This window comes from Podarcis filfolensis (assembly GCF_964270895.1).
Source record: "Podarcis filfolensis genome assembly, chromosome: 2".
Taxonomy (NCBI): Eukaryota; Metazoa; Chordata; class Lepidosauria; order Squamata; family Lacertidae; genus Podarcis; species Podarcis filfolensis.
In genome coordinates this window covers 45147219-45162783 of record NC_139605.1, presented here as the reverse complement: position 1 = coordinate 45162783, position 15565 = coordinate 45147219, and the positions used below count along the sequence as shown (strand labels likewise).

General features: G+C 42.8%; 1 protein-coding gene across 1 annotated transcript in view; it reads right to left on the bottom strand.

The window, feature by feature from the left end:
- The window catches only part of PHF2 (PHD finger protein 2), a 128784-nt gene that overhangs the window by 55546 nt on the left and 57673 nt on the right, over positions 1-15565 (bottom strand). The window contains exon 2 of the mRNA XM_083602946.1: positions 9769-9854. Coding sequence (XP_083459072.1) covers positions 9769-9854 — 86 coding nt within the window. The remainder of the gene's footprint in view (positions 1-9768; positions 9855-15565) is intronic.

Genomic DNA, 15565 nt, shown 5'->3' with positions numbered 1-15565 from the left:
CTGCTGCTGCTGCGCTGCCAGAGCACGATTTCTGTTCTCATCCTGAAGCAAAGTTCTTAACCCGAGGTACTATTTCTGGGTTAGCGGAGTCTGTAACCTGAAGCGTATGTAACCTGAAGTGTCTGTAACCCGAGGTACCACTGTACATCAAAACCCCTTGTCCATGGACAGTAGAATTCAGGAACACAGTTTTCTAGCTTGGAGTTCTCTATAGATCCAATGACCGACTCCTGCAATGATAAGCGTCCCAGATCAAATGCTTGAGAACAGGATTGGGTCAAGCACATTCCTCCTTAAAGCATGCTACAAGTAAAGGAAGCAGGGCCATGCTTGTTCCAATCCTGGGAGCCACACATACTACCTTCCCCTGCTCCAAGGCTTCCTAGAATTTATTCTTCCTGCAGCCTTTTCTGTGACCAGGGCATAGAATCATAGTTGGAAGTGGCCACAAGGGTTATACAGTCCAACCCCTGCAATGCAGAAATCTTTTGCCCAATGTGGGTCTCGAACCCACAACCCTGAGATTAAGAGTCTCGTGCTCTACTGACTAAGCTATCCAGGACACTCCTCGCAGCTTACCTTGCCGCAAGGGATTGGGACAAAGGGGCAGGCATGGCCCTGGGCACCTTCAGTCCCCAGCAGAGCATCTTTTCATGGAGACTGGCATGAAAATAATTCTCCACTTGTGATTCCCACTGAAGGGAAGGACCTCGGAGGGCTTGCCATAGTGGGGATTACACTCTGCCAAACACAGATGAGTGATTTCCCTATCTAGGTTTCAGAGGGGGCTTAGAAGGTAAGAAAATGGAGGGAGATACAAAGGTTTGGCCCCTTGCAAGGCAAGCTATTTATCTAAGGCTTTTAAAAAGAGCTTTCTGATAGTAAAATAAGTATTATTTTGCTTCTTTAATAACTTGTATCCCACTCCCTTTCAAAAAATAAACCCAAATTACAATAAGATATACATGCAGCAAAACCAAATCCACAAAATATAGCCATCAACCAAGAAAACATACTAACCCCGAACTGCCCCCCATAAAAAACCAACAGAAACAGTGAATTTAAAAAAAAAGTGTGAAGACACAGAGAAAGGGAAGCAGTTGTAATGTATTCATAATGAGAGGATACATGGTTTTCAACTGGAGGCTGTCCTAAACAAACAGCCTTTGGCCAAACTCCTAAAACCATAGCAGGGCTTGACAAATCACAACTGGAAAAGCAATTCAGTTCCAGAAGGACTCTATTGCATGATCTCCCTGCGTATATAGGCTGTCGGTTATAGAACCGTCTTCACCAACACGGTGCCCTCCAGATGTCCTTTGACTCCTATAACCAAAGCCAGCACATCTAGAGGGCACCAGACCAGCGAAGGCTGCTATAGGACATCACTACTCACTGAGGTCCCTGCTCTGCTGAATGGCTGGGGCAGCATTTTTGTACCCAACCTCCTGAAAAAAGGAAGAGAAAATGCAGGGTGCAAAATTGGTGTGCCGGGAGAAGGAGTGGAGAAGGTGGGTTAGTGAAAAGTCTCTCCTCTGCCTCCCAATGGTCTCATTGCTCCTCAGCTCAGCAACCCACCCGCCTTCCAGGGACGCAGGATGGGTTGCACGATGCACAAGTTAAAGGGGCTGCGTAGGATTTTGTAACCTGCTGACCCAGATTGGCAGAACAGCTGGTGAGGTTTTCTTCACCCAGGCTACGCTTCCCTGAGGGAGAGGCCCCTTGGACCCACACAGCACCTGCCAACCTACACTCTCAAGACATCTGTCCTTCAGTCAAGCAAGACCTAAGGTGGTAGGTGCAGCATGGGTTCAAAGAGGACAATACAACAAATCTGATGGGCACCCGGTGGCATCTTTTAAGGTAAGGGAAAGCTTCCTCAGACCTGCCCCTTCAAGGCTTTGAATGTGTGAAGTGGGGCAAGGCCTCCGTTTGTAGCCTGTCCAACTCACCTTCACAAAGCCATGAGGCCTGGAGTGGTAATGTGGGCAAATCCTTCTTGGCACAGCCATGTGTGGGCCATGAGGGACCGTGGAGAGAAGAAAGATTTGTTGAATTCAGGCCTGTGGAATTCAGTACTAATTTTAACTGAGTACAGAGGGATGTGATCGGCCTGCATTCCAACTGATGTATTTGTGGTGATGTAGACACGCATACACACATTTTTGTTTTTAAAAATACTGAAAATCAAGGCACTTGCAATATATGCAGAACATATTCTGTGAATTGATGCCTGTTTGGTGGTGAAGTCTGCTCAGGATTGTATGTTATCATCCACCATCAATCACTGCCTGACTGCATATTAGAGAATCCACATGTTCAATATGTGAAAGAGTGACCAAGTGTGCAGTAGAAGGGAGAATTATTTTGCCTATAATGTCAATTTTTCAATAATGTCAAAGAAAACAATTCAGTCACCGTCAGTTAAGGACAGCCTGGAATGGTAACACCAAAAAGAAAAGCCAAATGTCCAAGATATTGCATCAGGGATATGCAGTTGGGAAAAAGCTACTAGTTTAGGGCTGCCATACGTCCAGGTTTTCCAGATCAGACTGTCAAAATGGCATCCGGGTGGATTTTTGCCGAATTGGCAAAATGTCTGGGGAAACCTGGACATATGGCAACTAGGGTGATTTTTTAAAAGACAAATGCTGTAAAAAAATTTAAAAAGCTCAAAGACTTAGTTTTTGAGGGGGAGATGTTCCCCCCAAAAGGTCAACCTCCTCTCTACTATATGTGCATAACACTTAATGCTCACTGCAACACATGAACAAACAGCTTCTATTACTGACAAAAGTAACTACAAAAGACTAACGCAGCTGGTACAATGAATTAATAAAAGCTGTTTCCTCTGCAATATTACTCTCTATCATGTTTTCATTATTAATTATATTTATCTGACATGTTTTGCTCTGAAGTCTCTCAAAGCAACTTACTTTAAAAAATAAATAAATTAAAACCTGATATAAAACAGCCGTAAAGCAAAATGCATATAAATACATATAAAAGAAATGAATGCACTTCACTTAGAAAGGATGGATAGAAAAAGAAGACACAGACATTTATTAAAATCATTTACAAACCACTCTTCATTGATCACACAATTCCTGGCATTTCCCTTATATGGTGTGGTTTATCTTTCCCCGTCCCCATCATTTTGGAGATGGTCTCTTTGACTTAGATCACTTTTTAAAAACTCTCCCTCCCCTGCTTATGTTCACCTTGGAAGAGCCCCACTTTGACCTGAATACACCTGCCTCAACTTGAGATTCACCTCTACTTAAAATCACCTGAAATAGCTTCACTGAACCCAGCAATGCTCAGTAACTGAAAACAACAGGACTTAAGCACCCATCTTGGAACATATTGTAGAACAAAACATTCTCCATCTCCCATCCATTGGGCTGTATTCCCAATGGCAGAATGAAGTTCTTCTAAGGAAAGGAACCTTTGTTTGCAACCTGCTGGGCTGCTTTTAAGAATTCAGTCAGTCACTTTTACAGGAGACATCTTAATTAAAATCTGATTAAACACACATCTATAACCTGTGATTATGACGTTCATCAAATGCAGTGTTCTCCCTTGTGGCAGTTCTATGTTCTGTCAGGAGGGCTGATCTAGGCTCCAAAATCCGGCTTCCCCTGGCAGATTCATCGAAAACCTCCTACTCCTTTATTTATGGATTGGAACGCTTTAAAAATGTTCACACTTTCATTAAAGAAGGTGGTAATCATAGCATTACCATCTTGTGGAACTACTGATGGAAATAGTGTATTTTGCAGGTATTCTCAGTACATAAACAGTGGCAGCTATATGGTACTTTACGGATGCCTGGAGGAAGCTGATTATCTTGTTCCATGTAAGTCTGGTTTCAGAGCTGGTTTTAGCACTAAAAAAGAGCATTAGTCACGCTGATCAACGACCTGTATCAGAAGAAAGACAGGGGAAGCGTAACCCTGTTGATTTTTCCTGATGCCTTAGTGCCTTTTAATACAACGGACTATGGTATCCTCTCTTGCACCAGTCCTGTAGGTTGGGAGTTGAAAGCACAGTGTTGCTTTGGTTGTTCTGCTCCTACCTACAGGGCAAATTTCAGAGAGCTGCAGTGGGGAGTGATTGCTCACTCCCATGCCAGCTATGCTGCTGGATCCCACAAGCTATTTTGTTCCACTGCGGAAAACACAGTTACTTGTATGAAAAGATGAGTTCTAGCATGAGTGGGATGCAGAAACAAAGATTTTGGAAACTGGCACATGGAGGCGGGTGTCACAGATCAGCAGAAGTGTCTTCCTGGAAACAGTGGCACTGTATTCACCATGGCAGGAATAGGGTGGGATGGGGTGAGGTTATGAAAGCTTCCCAATTTACAGAACATGAGAATAGGTGGTCACCATCTGCAAATGAGAAGTCTAAAGTAGTGAATGCCTACTCCAAGATGCTGACATGCATAGCATTATCTCAATGCATATGTCCTACACTTACACACTTGCTAGTTACCATGATACATATCACTCTGATTAATGTAAAGTCCTATTGAAATGGATCCATCCCTGATTTGGCCCCCAATTCTAACAAGCATTCCAGTCCTCGAAAAACTTTTGCCAGCAAAGGCCTCACAAACTTGCTCCTAATAATAATAAAAAGGCAGTTGTTGTCCCCCCCCCCCCCCCCGCAACTGCAGCAAAGCTCAGGCCCTGGTCTGACTCTACTGAAACTTTTTGTCTTCCACTGAATTATCCCAAGAAACACGTTTTTAACAAATGTCCATTTCTTCAGCATTGCCTGCACAAATGCAATTAAATCAAAATTACTGTAAATATTGTCCAAGAGGAAGCAATTTCCTAAAATCTAGTCAGCAGGCTACAATAGTAAAGTAGAAAGTACAAGGAGAAAGTTATTTTTATGTTTGACATCTGGAAGGCATCTGTCGTGGAATGTGTGCACCAGGCATCCTTTCTTAAAAAAAAAATATCCTACAACTTTCATAATAACAATGAGTGCTTATCTTTGCAAGTCTTGCGGTAATAAATCAGATGAAGGAGAACACCACTGAAAGAAGGAGACTTACTTCTGAGCGATCACACTGAAAATAACTAACAGTGTACTTCTGTAAATGCTTACTTTGAGGCGGTCCCACTGTGTTCAATGGGGCTTAGTGCCTAGTGAGTATATATAGACTTTTGTCTACATGGGTCAGTTTAGACACAATGTCAAAGCACGATTAAGGAAGCTTAACTATGGTATGACATCTGAAACCATAGCCTGAAGTGGGTGGATATAGTTTATTTCTATGGATCATGGCATTAGTGCAGCTGGCGTTAAGTTTGATATAAAAGGCATCCCCTTGTAAACTATCTGTGACCCTAGTACAGTTCCTATCTCTCACACATGACCTGGAAAGAACAGCTAACATCCTGACCCTGTGAGCTGCAGAAAAAATCAAAGCACTAATCCTTGCATTTGCCAAAAAGATCTAGTTATCAGCCTCCTGTCAGCAAGAACCAGACTTCACACAGACAATGAAGGTCTCTCTTAAGAGTAGATTTATGATCCAGGAACTGCAGCGATAAAGACGTGGTCTTCCAAAATATAAGGTCGTGTTCTCTTCCCTTCAAATCTGTCTGCTATGAAACACTACAGCAAACCAGAAGGAACAGACACAGTTTGAAGGATTTGGTGTCTTGGTCTTCACACACTAAGCAAGCCTCTTCCCTTCTCCAAGTTAGTTGTATCCAAAGTATACTTATAAACCCCAAGTTTTTCAACAGTCAGCTCACAGCTCCCCCTCTTTGCTCCTCAACAATCTCAAGGGCCATCCCTAGACTTCATTGGACCATGAACCAAAGGAGTGGGTGAGGGAATTCTGTTGCCTTGCCGACACAGGATTCTCAGGGAGAGCTGAGGGGGCCGGCAGGCGTTATTGTTTCATTCATTATTATTTTGTGCATTTTGGTGTTTTTATAATGTAAACTGTCCTGCAATCCTCGGCTAAAGAGCAGTAAAACAAACAAACAAACTTTGCTCTCACAGAAGGCACAGAGCTCAAATCCCTGACTTTGTGCCTCATTTGCTCCAAGATCAGGTATTCCAACCGCCCCCAATTTACTTTCTTTTTCTCTTTAGTGTGAGTCGGTGGCAAACTGCTGCACTCAACTCTCTAGGTTTGGGGCAGTTAGGGAACATTAATTATATTGTGTGAATCATAGTCACTGCCCACATATTCACAACTTGCTGTCTAAAGTAGCACTCGCGTCTTTCATTTCCATGGAATAAACCAATTATTTTCTACTTCCTGGTGTGACAAATTCTATACCGGGTATACACACATTTTAAACAAACGCATGCCCTGACTCCATTGCTCTCCATAGGATACGCTGGGTCTATCTATGCACGTGGTGGGCAGGTATGCAGGCTGATGTACACCTCGTAATAATCTCACTAACTTTGAACTGAAATCATACACACAGTTTCAGCTGCAGTTCAGAGCAGACAGAAAATACAAGCAGAGAAGCAGCAGACAGTGTGGTGAACAGCAATGCTCACCTAAACTCCAGTCAATGATGGAGAAAGAGGAGGACAGGTGAGGCAGTGCTGAGGTCAACATGATGCAAATGCAAATCAAATCTGGTGTTCCTGCTGATTCTTTTACACTGCACCAACCTCTCTGCTGCCGCCTCCCCTACTTCCCCATAAGCAGTAGTGATGCGAACAACCAGAGGTCAGGTGTGTGCCGCCACCACCCCACCACATCATCCTATCAGTCGCCCTAAATTATGGTTTGCCTGTTGTGCATATTGACATTTAAGGCATGGTTTGGGTTTCAGTCAGTCAGGTCGTGCACCCATAGGAGGGACCAGAGAATGAATGACCACTGGGAGAAGGGTAGAGAGAAGAAAAATCATGGTACATCTGCATCAGCACAACCGGCCGCCTTCATCTGCCCCAGCTGCAACAAAACATGTCTCTCACACATCAGTCTCTACAGCCACAGCAGGCACTATAACCTTCCAACCATTTGACTTCACCCACAAGGGTCCAGTATTCCATTGTTTCCCGAGACAGGTGGATGCCAACAAGAGATACAACTAGTACCAGCATTATTTGAATCTCTCCAGTGTTGGTTTGTGCCCTTTGGGATTGGTAGGGCAGAGGGCAGGGAGGTCAACAGTATGTAGAGTCAAAGTCAATTTAACAGGCAGATCCAATGAATTCTAGTTTTGCCCCCATCCTCTTCTCTGATTATTTCTACAAAATCAGCACTTAGACCTGTGTTTCTCAAACTTGGGGCTCACAGCTAGCTAGCAATGATGGGAATTGTAGTCCTACAGCTATGGACCCAAGTTTGAGAAACACTGACTTAGACTAAGGAGGAGGGAGCTAATATTCAGCGCTACCCTCTGGTTTGTTTTCCTTATTTTCATGTTTTTATCCTGTATTTTACTCTGTGAACCACCCTGAGATCTTATGATGAAGGGCAGTTTATAAATGAAAAGAAAGAAAGAAAGAAAGAAAGAAAGAAAGAAAGAAAGAAAGAAAGAGGGGTGTGGGTTGGCTGAGGGCAGACAGGTGGGTGGGGAACTGCCTCCATTTGCTTTAACTGCTCCTCAGCATTTGTCATTTTCACAAATCTTATTCTGAGAATTATTATTTTGACATCAAGAAATCATCCAAATCCAGCTGTGTCACACCATGGAATGTTAGCTTTTGTTAAAAGCCTTTAAGAGCCTACTTTAACATGAAAATCATGTGCGGATTTTACAGTATAATTATTATATAATAATTATTATTATTTGTTGAATTTATATACCGCCCTATACCCGGAGGTCTCAGGGCAGTTCACAGAATAAAACCAAGATATAAAACCACAAAATACCTAATAAAAAATGCCCTGCTTTGTCTACGGTCCCAGCAGATATTCAACTGTGTGCAGCAAATTGTCACGGCCAGATTCTCTTGAGTTTTAAGAAGCCAAAATGTGCTTAAAGCATCCAATACTAGATTTCTCCCCAAAACACACTTGTCATAATAACTGGAATATTACACTTGCTGCCTTCTGTGAAAAGTTGTTTAATTTTGATCCTGAGCACTAGTGGTTCCTCATTCCCTTTACACAGGAGGCCTATAAAAACTGACAAGGTAAAGGGGTGTGTTCTACAGATCCCAAAATAAGTCGAGGACAGTAGAAGATAAATCGTATATTTGAGTGGCAAAGAATGGAACTGCACCATCAACCTATATTAATATTAGACAACCTGAGGTAGCAAATTCCTTCCCCTGCCCCTCACTCAGTGCTTTATTGAGGTTCTCTTGTTAGGCAAAATCATAAGCCCTACGTTAAAATCATCCAATAAAACTTGAAATACAGTACTCTGATATATGTTCGCATCTCAATTCCCCGCTTCCAGCTGATATACTTCTGTCTTATCTATCCATTCATTTTAGTCATTTATTCATTTTATCTTTCACTCCTAAATTATGAGGAATTAAATATCATATACATTGATGTGTTGTTATTGAAGAATTTCATCCAAGACGCCAAAAGGAAAATTAACATTTTATCTCTTACAAAGGAGGTCATTACTGACAAGGAGAATTTTCTGCCACATTGCTTCTCTTCCCGATAAGTTATTCAATTGGAAAATTATTCCCTTTACAATTGACTTATGCAACCCTTTTCTGATGTGTGTGTTTTTCTCTAAGAGCCAAGCCTTTTAAACCTACCTCAAAAAAGGCAAATATGCTGAACCCTTTCTTAAAATGTTTTTGACTGTTTGCCTTAACATAACTTGCTGTATCATAGCAAAAAAATGTCATATTTCTAATCTTATCCTTACTCAGAAGTAAGTCCATGCATATTTACCTAGAAGTTAAGTCCTGTTTAGTTGAATAGTGCTTACTCCCAAGAGCTAAAGAATTTCAATTTTTTTCCCTGTGATTTTTCTAGATTTTTCTTGATGGCTGGGAGGTGGATGGGTGAAAATCAATTATTTTAAAGCAATATGAGGAACTATGAAAGATCTGTCTGTGAGGGTCCATTTACCCATATAAGTTATCACTTGGTATTTCAGTCATCAGATAATGAATTTGTATGTTTGTTTGAATCCGTGCTTACTTGAGTTTCAAGTTTTAACCAAAAATATTTAATAACAACATCAGTTTGTTGTCCTTGCTTTTTAAAGGTATTTATCATAAACAGAAAATATGGGCTGAGTCCTATACAGTGGACACTCGGGTTGCGGACGTGATTCGTGTGGGATGCACATTCGCAACCCGCGTCTGTGTGTCTGTGCACGCGCAGGTTGCGATTCAACGCTTCTGCACATGCACAAAGCATGATTTAGTGCTTCTGCGCATGCGCAAGCGCCGAAATCCAGAAGTAACCCGTTCCAGTACTTCCGGGTTTCAGCGGTCCGTAACCCAAAAAAACGCAACCTGAAGCATCTGTAACCTGAGGTATGACTGTATATTCCAGTTCTGTATCAGACTGTATTCCACTAAATTATCACACATGCAGAATATTTTTTGCAAGCACCACAGAGCTTCACTTGCCTCTTCTTCACCCATGTGCCAGAACCAGCTATGGGGGTTCCCACAGCCCTCCAGCCAAATATGGGGGTGCTCAGGGGTGAGGAGGGGGAGAGGAAGCTTCATTATGCTCACAGAAATTGTTCTGCATATACAATGATACAAGCCATACAATATTTTGGGTAAGAGAATAGTACTTATAATATAATAGAAGGACTCTATTGGTCAAGGGACTATACTTACAAGTAGACTTTCCATGGGTTTTCTCACAATTTGGACAGTGGTAGATATCAATATCTGGAGCCTCATCTTCTTCTACACCAACACAACTAAAAGACATAAAAGAACAAAGAGTTATGTACTGTCTTTTCTCAAATGTGAAAAATGGGTAAAGCAATAAGACATTTCAGGGTTTATCAATCCTCATATCCAAGTTTCAGCCTACCTAGGCCATATATCAAGACTTGGAAATACCCATTACGTGATGACATGGTCTATGCTAGTTGGAGCCATTTCCATTCATTGTCTGACATACCAGGACAGCATTGTGTTTCTATCTCTTCCCCAAGCAATTGCCTCTGATTATGTAACTGCTTATCTGGACCTGGGTCAGGAGAACACAATGTGACAACACTCTTTTTGTCTTTAGCATCACTCTGCTGCTTTGGTGCAGCTGTGTTAATTATTAAAAGTAATGCCAAGGTCACACACGTTTTTCATTTGAGAGCAACCAGACAAGGAGGACCTGCAATTCACACAGTAGACTTAAATGAAATATCAAAATGGAAGCCACTGGACAAGAATGAATGTAGCCTCTCCTTTTGCTTTCCCATTACAAATACAATTTTATCATAGGAATTTGGTTTGCTAAATGATTTTTAGATCATCATCATCATCATTTAGTATGCCCATCTGGCTGGGTTTCCCCAGCTACTCTGGACGGCTTCCAACAAAATATTAAAAATACAATAAAACATCAAATATTTAAAGTTTCCTAAACAGGACTGCCTGTTCATCCGTTAGATATCAGGGTGGTGTATCAAAGAAGACCAAAATAAACAACCATGAAATAAAATTTATTAAATGCAATCCAAACAACTTTTAATTCAGTAAGCCATGTTATGCAACTAAAGTGCCCAGAGTTGACACATTTTTTTTTGAGTTGGCATTGAAAAGTTAATGAAGTTGGTGACAGCCATACTTCTGCAGAGAGGGTGTTCCACAGCCAGGGTACCATGACAGAGCAGGGCTTCCTCCCTCGCTGACAAGCACTGTAAAAGGAGCCTCGTCAGCAGATCTTAAGACATGGACAGGCTGGTACAGAGAGAGGTTAATTGGGTCATATCCCATTTTGGGCTTGAAAAGTTGAAACTTGAAACCAGGACCTTAAATTGGGCTCAGAAGCAAACAGGCAGTTTTCTGCTCCACAGGAATTATAAACAGGATGAAGGAAATGTGGAATAAACTGGGATTGTGATCTATGGCCTGGCTGTGGTAAGTAATGCAAAATCGGGAAGCTTCTACAGAATTCTAATGATATATCTTGGTTTTCTAAAGTAGAAAGTATGGTGACAAAGGAAAACTTGATTTTACATATGGTGGTGTGTATTTTTTCCGCCTGCTACATGCTTAAAACTCTAAAGCGGTCTTCTGCTTGACCCAGTGCCCTCCAGACTGTTTGGATTGCAACATCCATCAGCTTCAGATAACACACTGGCTGGAGGAGGGTGACAGTTGTTGTCTATATAACATCTGGAGGACTACAGGCAGGGAAGGCTACTCTATCAGGCAGGGGTCAGCCGGCAAAATATTTTACCCGCAGGCCAGTCCACTGTCCCTCAGACCTTGTGGTGGGCCAGAGAAGCAGCACTGGGGTGGGGGCTGGAAGAAAAGGCAAGGGGAGCAAGTAGTCCTCCTCCCCACCCCTAGCCCCAGCTGCTGCGCTTACCTTCCCAGGGGCTGCTACCCCCACCACCACCACCGCTGCTGCTTCTCGTGGGTAGGCAGAGCAAGCTCGTCCACTCTGCTCTCTGGCCCACAGGAGCACCAGGGTGGCGGCGGCAATGGCGGCAGGAAGATGAGCAACGCAAAAGGGCTGGCTCAGGAGAGGGGCTGCTTAAAATGGCAGCCAGCCAGCTCAGCCCAGCCCCCTTCCTCCTCTAGGTAGGGCAGGGAGAAGCCAGGAGGAGGGAGGGAGGGAGGCAGGAGGCGCCACCGCTGTGGGGGGGGGGGGATGGAATGGCGCGGAAAAAATAATGGTACAGCCCAAACAAACAGAACCCCACGCCGATCCACAGACAGTCTATGGGCCGGATCCTGAAGGCAATTGGGCCTGATCCGGCCCACGGACCTTAGTTTGCCAACCCCTGCTATCGGGTATGTGGTCATGATTCAAAGTAAATATAAATAACCAACAGCCCTCCTTGGTACACACATACCACAATGACTCCCAACTGCCCCTCTGCAAAGTAAGAATATATATGCTTTCAACCAGTACAAAGTATGTAAATACATGCAGCTATGCTGGTGGTTCTGGGTGCAGAAATTGGACATAATTGTAATATAGTTACAACCTGTATCTCTTAGAAATCAGCCCAAAACAGTGCTGAACTAACCAATGTGCCTGCAGAATATGGATTTTGTCTGATGATAACCATTTTGGATTTTGGTTTTGTACAAGTTATTTTGCTGCCATAATCCAGCTCCACTACACAGAGAAGGAGGACATGTAGCTCACAGCATTTCTTGGTTGCCAAGAAGATTTCTCACATGACAGATGCTCAGGACACACATTAAGGTAGCTGACAGAAAATACGGGGCAATGCAGTGTAGGCTGCAGTCAAGCTGTGGGAATGTAATCCAAGGAGAGAACAACCCATGAGAGGGGAATAGAAACTAGATTGGAAAGGAGTCAAGGGCCCAAAAGATATATTTTTTATTTCTTAAAAAAACCTGTAGCATAATCAAGACAGCGCGGCAAGGAATTGTCATGCAAAGGAGCAATTTTTTTTCATAAGCAACTGAGTCAAACATAATTATCTTTTGCCTGAATCATCTCAGCTTGAAGACACCATCTTTGGCTACAACCTTGCCAGCATAGGATAGACACAATTTAAGCTGAACTGATCCAGACTGCAGCAAGAAGCAGTGTGTGTGTGTATTCATTTAACAAGATTTCTGTACAGTACTGCCTAATAAGCACAAACCTTACATACGTAAAGGTACCCCTGACAGTTAAGTCCAGTAGTGAATGACTCTGGGGTTGCGGCGCTCATCTCGCTTTACTGGCCAAGGGAGCTGACATTTGTCCGCTTCCGCAGACAGTTTTTCCGGGTCATGTGGCCAGCATGACTAAGCCGCTTCTGGCGAAGCCAGAGCAGCGCACGGAAACGCCATGCATAAAACAATATAAAATATCCTTAAAAGAATACCAATGAAATCAAACATGCAAAACGAGTAGACACAACATTTATCAAAAGATAGGTAAAATGGACTTCTATACAGACAGATATATTAAAATCACATGTCTGGGCAAGCTAGCCTAAACAAAAAATGTTTTCAGCAAGCACCAAAAACATTGCAATGGAGGTTCCTAGCCTATTCTGAATTGATAGGAAGGACATTGCTGCCACACGAAAGGATCAATGCTTTGCAAGCGTGGAAAGATTATTATGTGGCACTGGTAAAACTGTCAGTTCGGGTGTCAGAATCAATAGCTTTCCAGTGGCAGCCAGAACCCAACTCCATTCCGGACCTACTGAACTTAGGAATGCTTATCCCAGACTCTATCTGTTGATGCAATAGATCATGTGGCTGCTCTGTAGGAGAGGACAGATGGCAACAAACCGCAGCCCTAAACGGCCTCTGCCCAGTATACCTGAAGGAGCGTCTCCACCCCCATCATTCAGCCCGAATACTGAGGTCCAGCTCCAAGGGCCTTCTGGAAGTTCCCTCATTGCGAGAAGTGAGGTTACAGGGAACCAGGCAGAGGGCCTTCTTGGTAGTGGCGCCCAGCCTGTGGAACACCCTCCCATCAGATGTCAAGGAAATAAACAACTATCTGACTTTTAGAAGACATCTGAAGGCAGCCCTGTTTAGGGAAGTTTTTAATGTCTGGTGTTTTATTGTGTTTTTAATATTCTGTTGGGAGCTGTCCAGAGTAGCTGGGAAAACCCAGCCAGGTGGGTGGGGTATGTATGTATGTATGTATAAATAAATAAATAAATAATTTTATTATTATTAACCTATAATCAGGCTGTAGCACCTCAAGAAAAGGCAACTGCTACATTATTATTGTAAGTAAGCCGGTGGCCAAAATAACTAGGTTCTCCCTGGGTACGGTGCACCTTGACTTGCTGCCTCAGAGAGCGAAACAGCTGGCACTGACCCAGGTGCTGCACATAGGGTAGGATTTTGCATTTCTCCGCTCTCTCACAATGAGACACCAGCACAGCTGAAGCAGCTACTGCCTCTGCACAGATTAAGGAGTGCCCCCCAAGGTAGAGTCCAGTACCTTCAATGCTGTGAGATATAAATCTCACAGCATTAAAGGTATTGGACTGAACCTTTATCTCAACGGATAGTTTGGCTCTGATGCCAAATATACCATGAAATTGTGTTCTGTCAGGAAATGAATGCCGCTTTCAATCCCCAAATAGAGGTTATGTCCCCTGTCCGTCCCCCCTATCTCCACCACAATATATTTCAAGACTGTTCCTCTCCCTACAACCACACAGCCTCTGCTGACCAATGGGCATTGGCTTGTGAAAAGTTTGGAATGTGAAAACGAAATCTTCAGCTTTCTGGTTATGACAGCTTTGCGTGTGTGCCACAGTGGGCTCTGGGTGCATCAAGCAACATTCCCCGATAGAATGAAATTTGGTGACCCTGTGTGCCAAATCACTTTAGAAGAAAAGGGGTCCACTCACAGACAAAAGTGTTTTTTTCTGCCTATTTATTAACACCTCAAGGTGTATGGATTAATTATGGCCCCCCCAAAGAGTAGAAACCCCCTCACAATAGGTTCCAGAACCCTGCAAATATGTGACACAGGCTGCATACACATGTTAACTACAATTACAGCATAATTAAATTAACACACAAAATCCTGGGAACTGTAGCTTACCTCTCACAGAGAGCTACAATTTCCAACACCCTCAACAAACCAAAGTCCCCAGGATGCTTGTGCTTTAAATGTTGAGACTGTCTCAACAATGTCAAAATGGGAATGCCAGAGACACACAAAGGGCTGGAGAGAAGAGTGTCCAGAGCACAGCAACAAAACAAAAACAACCACCACCTTCCCTTCCTCAGCTCTTATAACACCAATGGCAAACCAGCCATCAGGTGGAGCTCAGGTAAAACTTGCACAAAAATACAAAATTTAGCTTACTAGGTAGCAGGTTGAAAGCCAGGACCTTCAAGGCTCCATTCCACATGTAGGGTCAGCTAGTCATGGCCTTGTCATCTGATCCAACAGGTCATTTAAGTTATTACGTGTTTCATTGCAAAAAGTTGAAGTATAAGGCTGCTATTCATTAATCACAATTCATTAATCACAATATTAAACACTTAACGCTAGTCCTTCAAATACAGGGCAGTCCTCTACTCAGAAGTAAGTCTCATTGAATTCAACAGGGAGAGTGGGGATAGGATTGCAGCATAATTTTTTTTTGTATTGTGCATCAGTCTTCTTCCTGCAGAAAACAACTTGATACTTTTGTGAATGATGGGAAGCTCATAACTCTTTGTACTTTGATGGAAACACCACACCTAACCCAATTTTGGAAGCAACCAGCTAAAGCTATAAATAGTAGGCAGGAATCAGGACTTTTTAGCATAGAGCGTAGAAAGAATCATCAGTTACTTTCTGTGTTTCGACAGCCGCCTAGCACTTCAGAATTCATTTGATCACATTTCTCTCGTGTTCTCTTAGGAAGGTCTGACAAACTAAATGCAATTTCAGCAAAACAGAAACTCTTGCTTCAACAATACCCATTACACCTTGGTAAAGAAATAGTCAGTTTCATAAGGGAATATA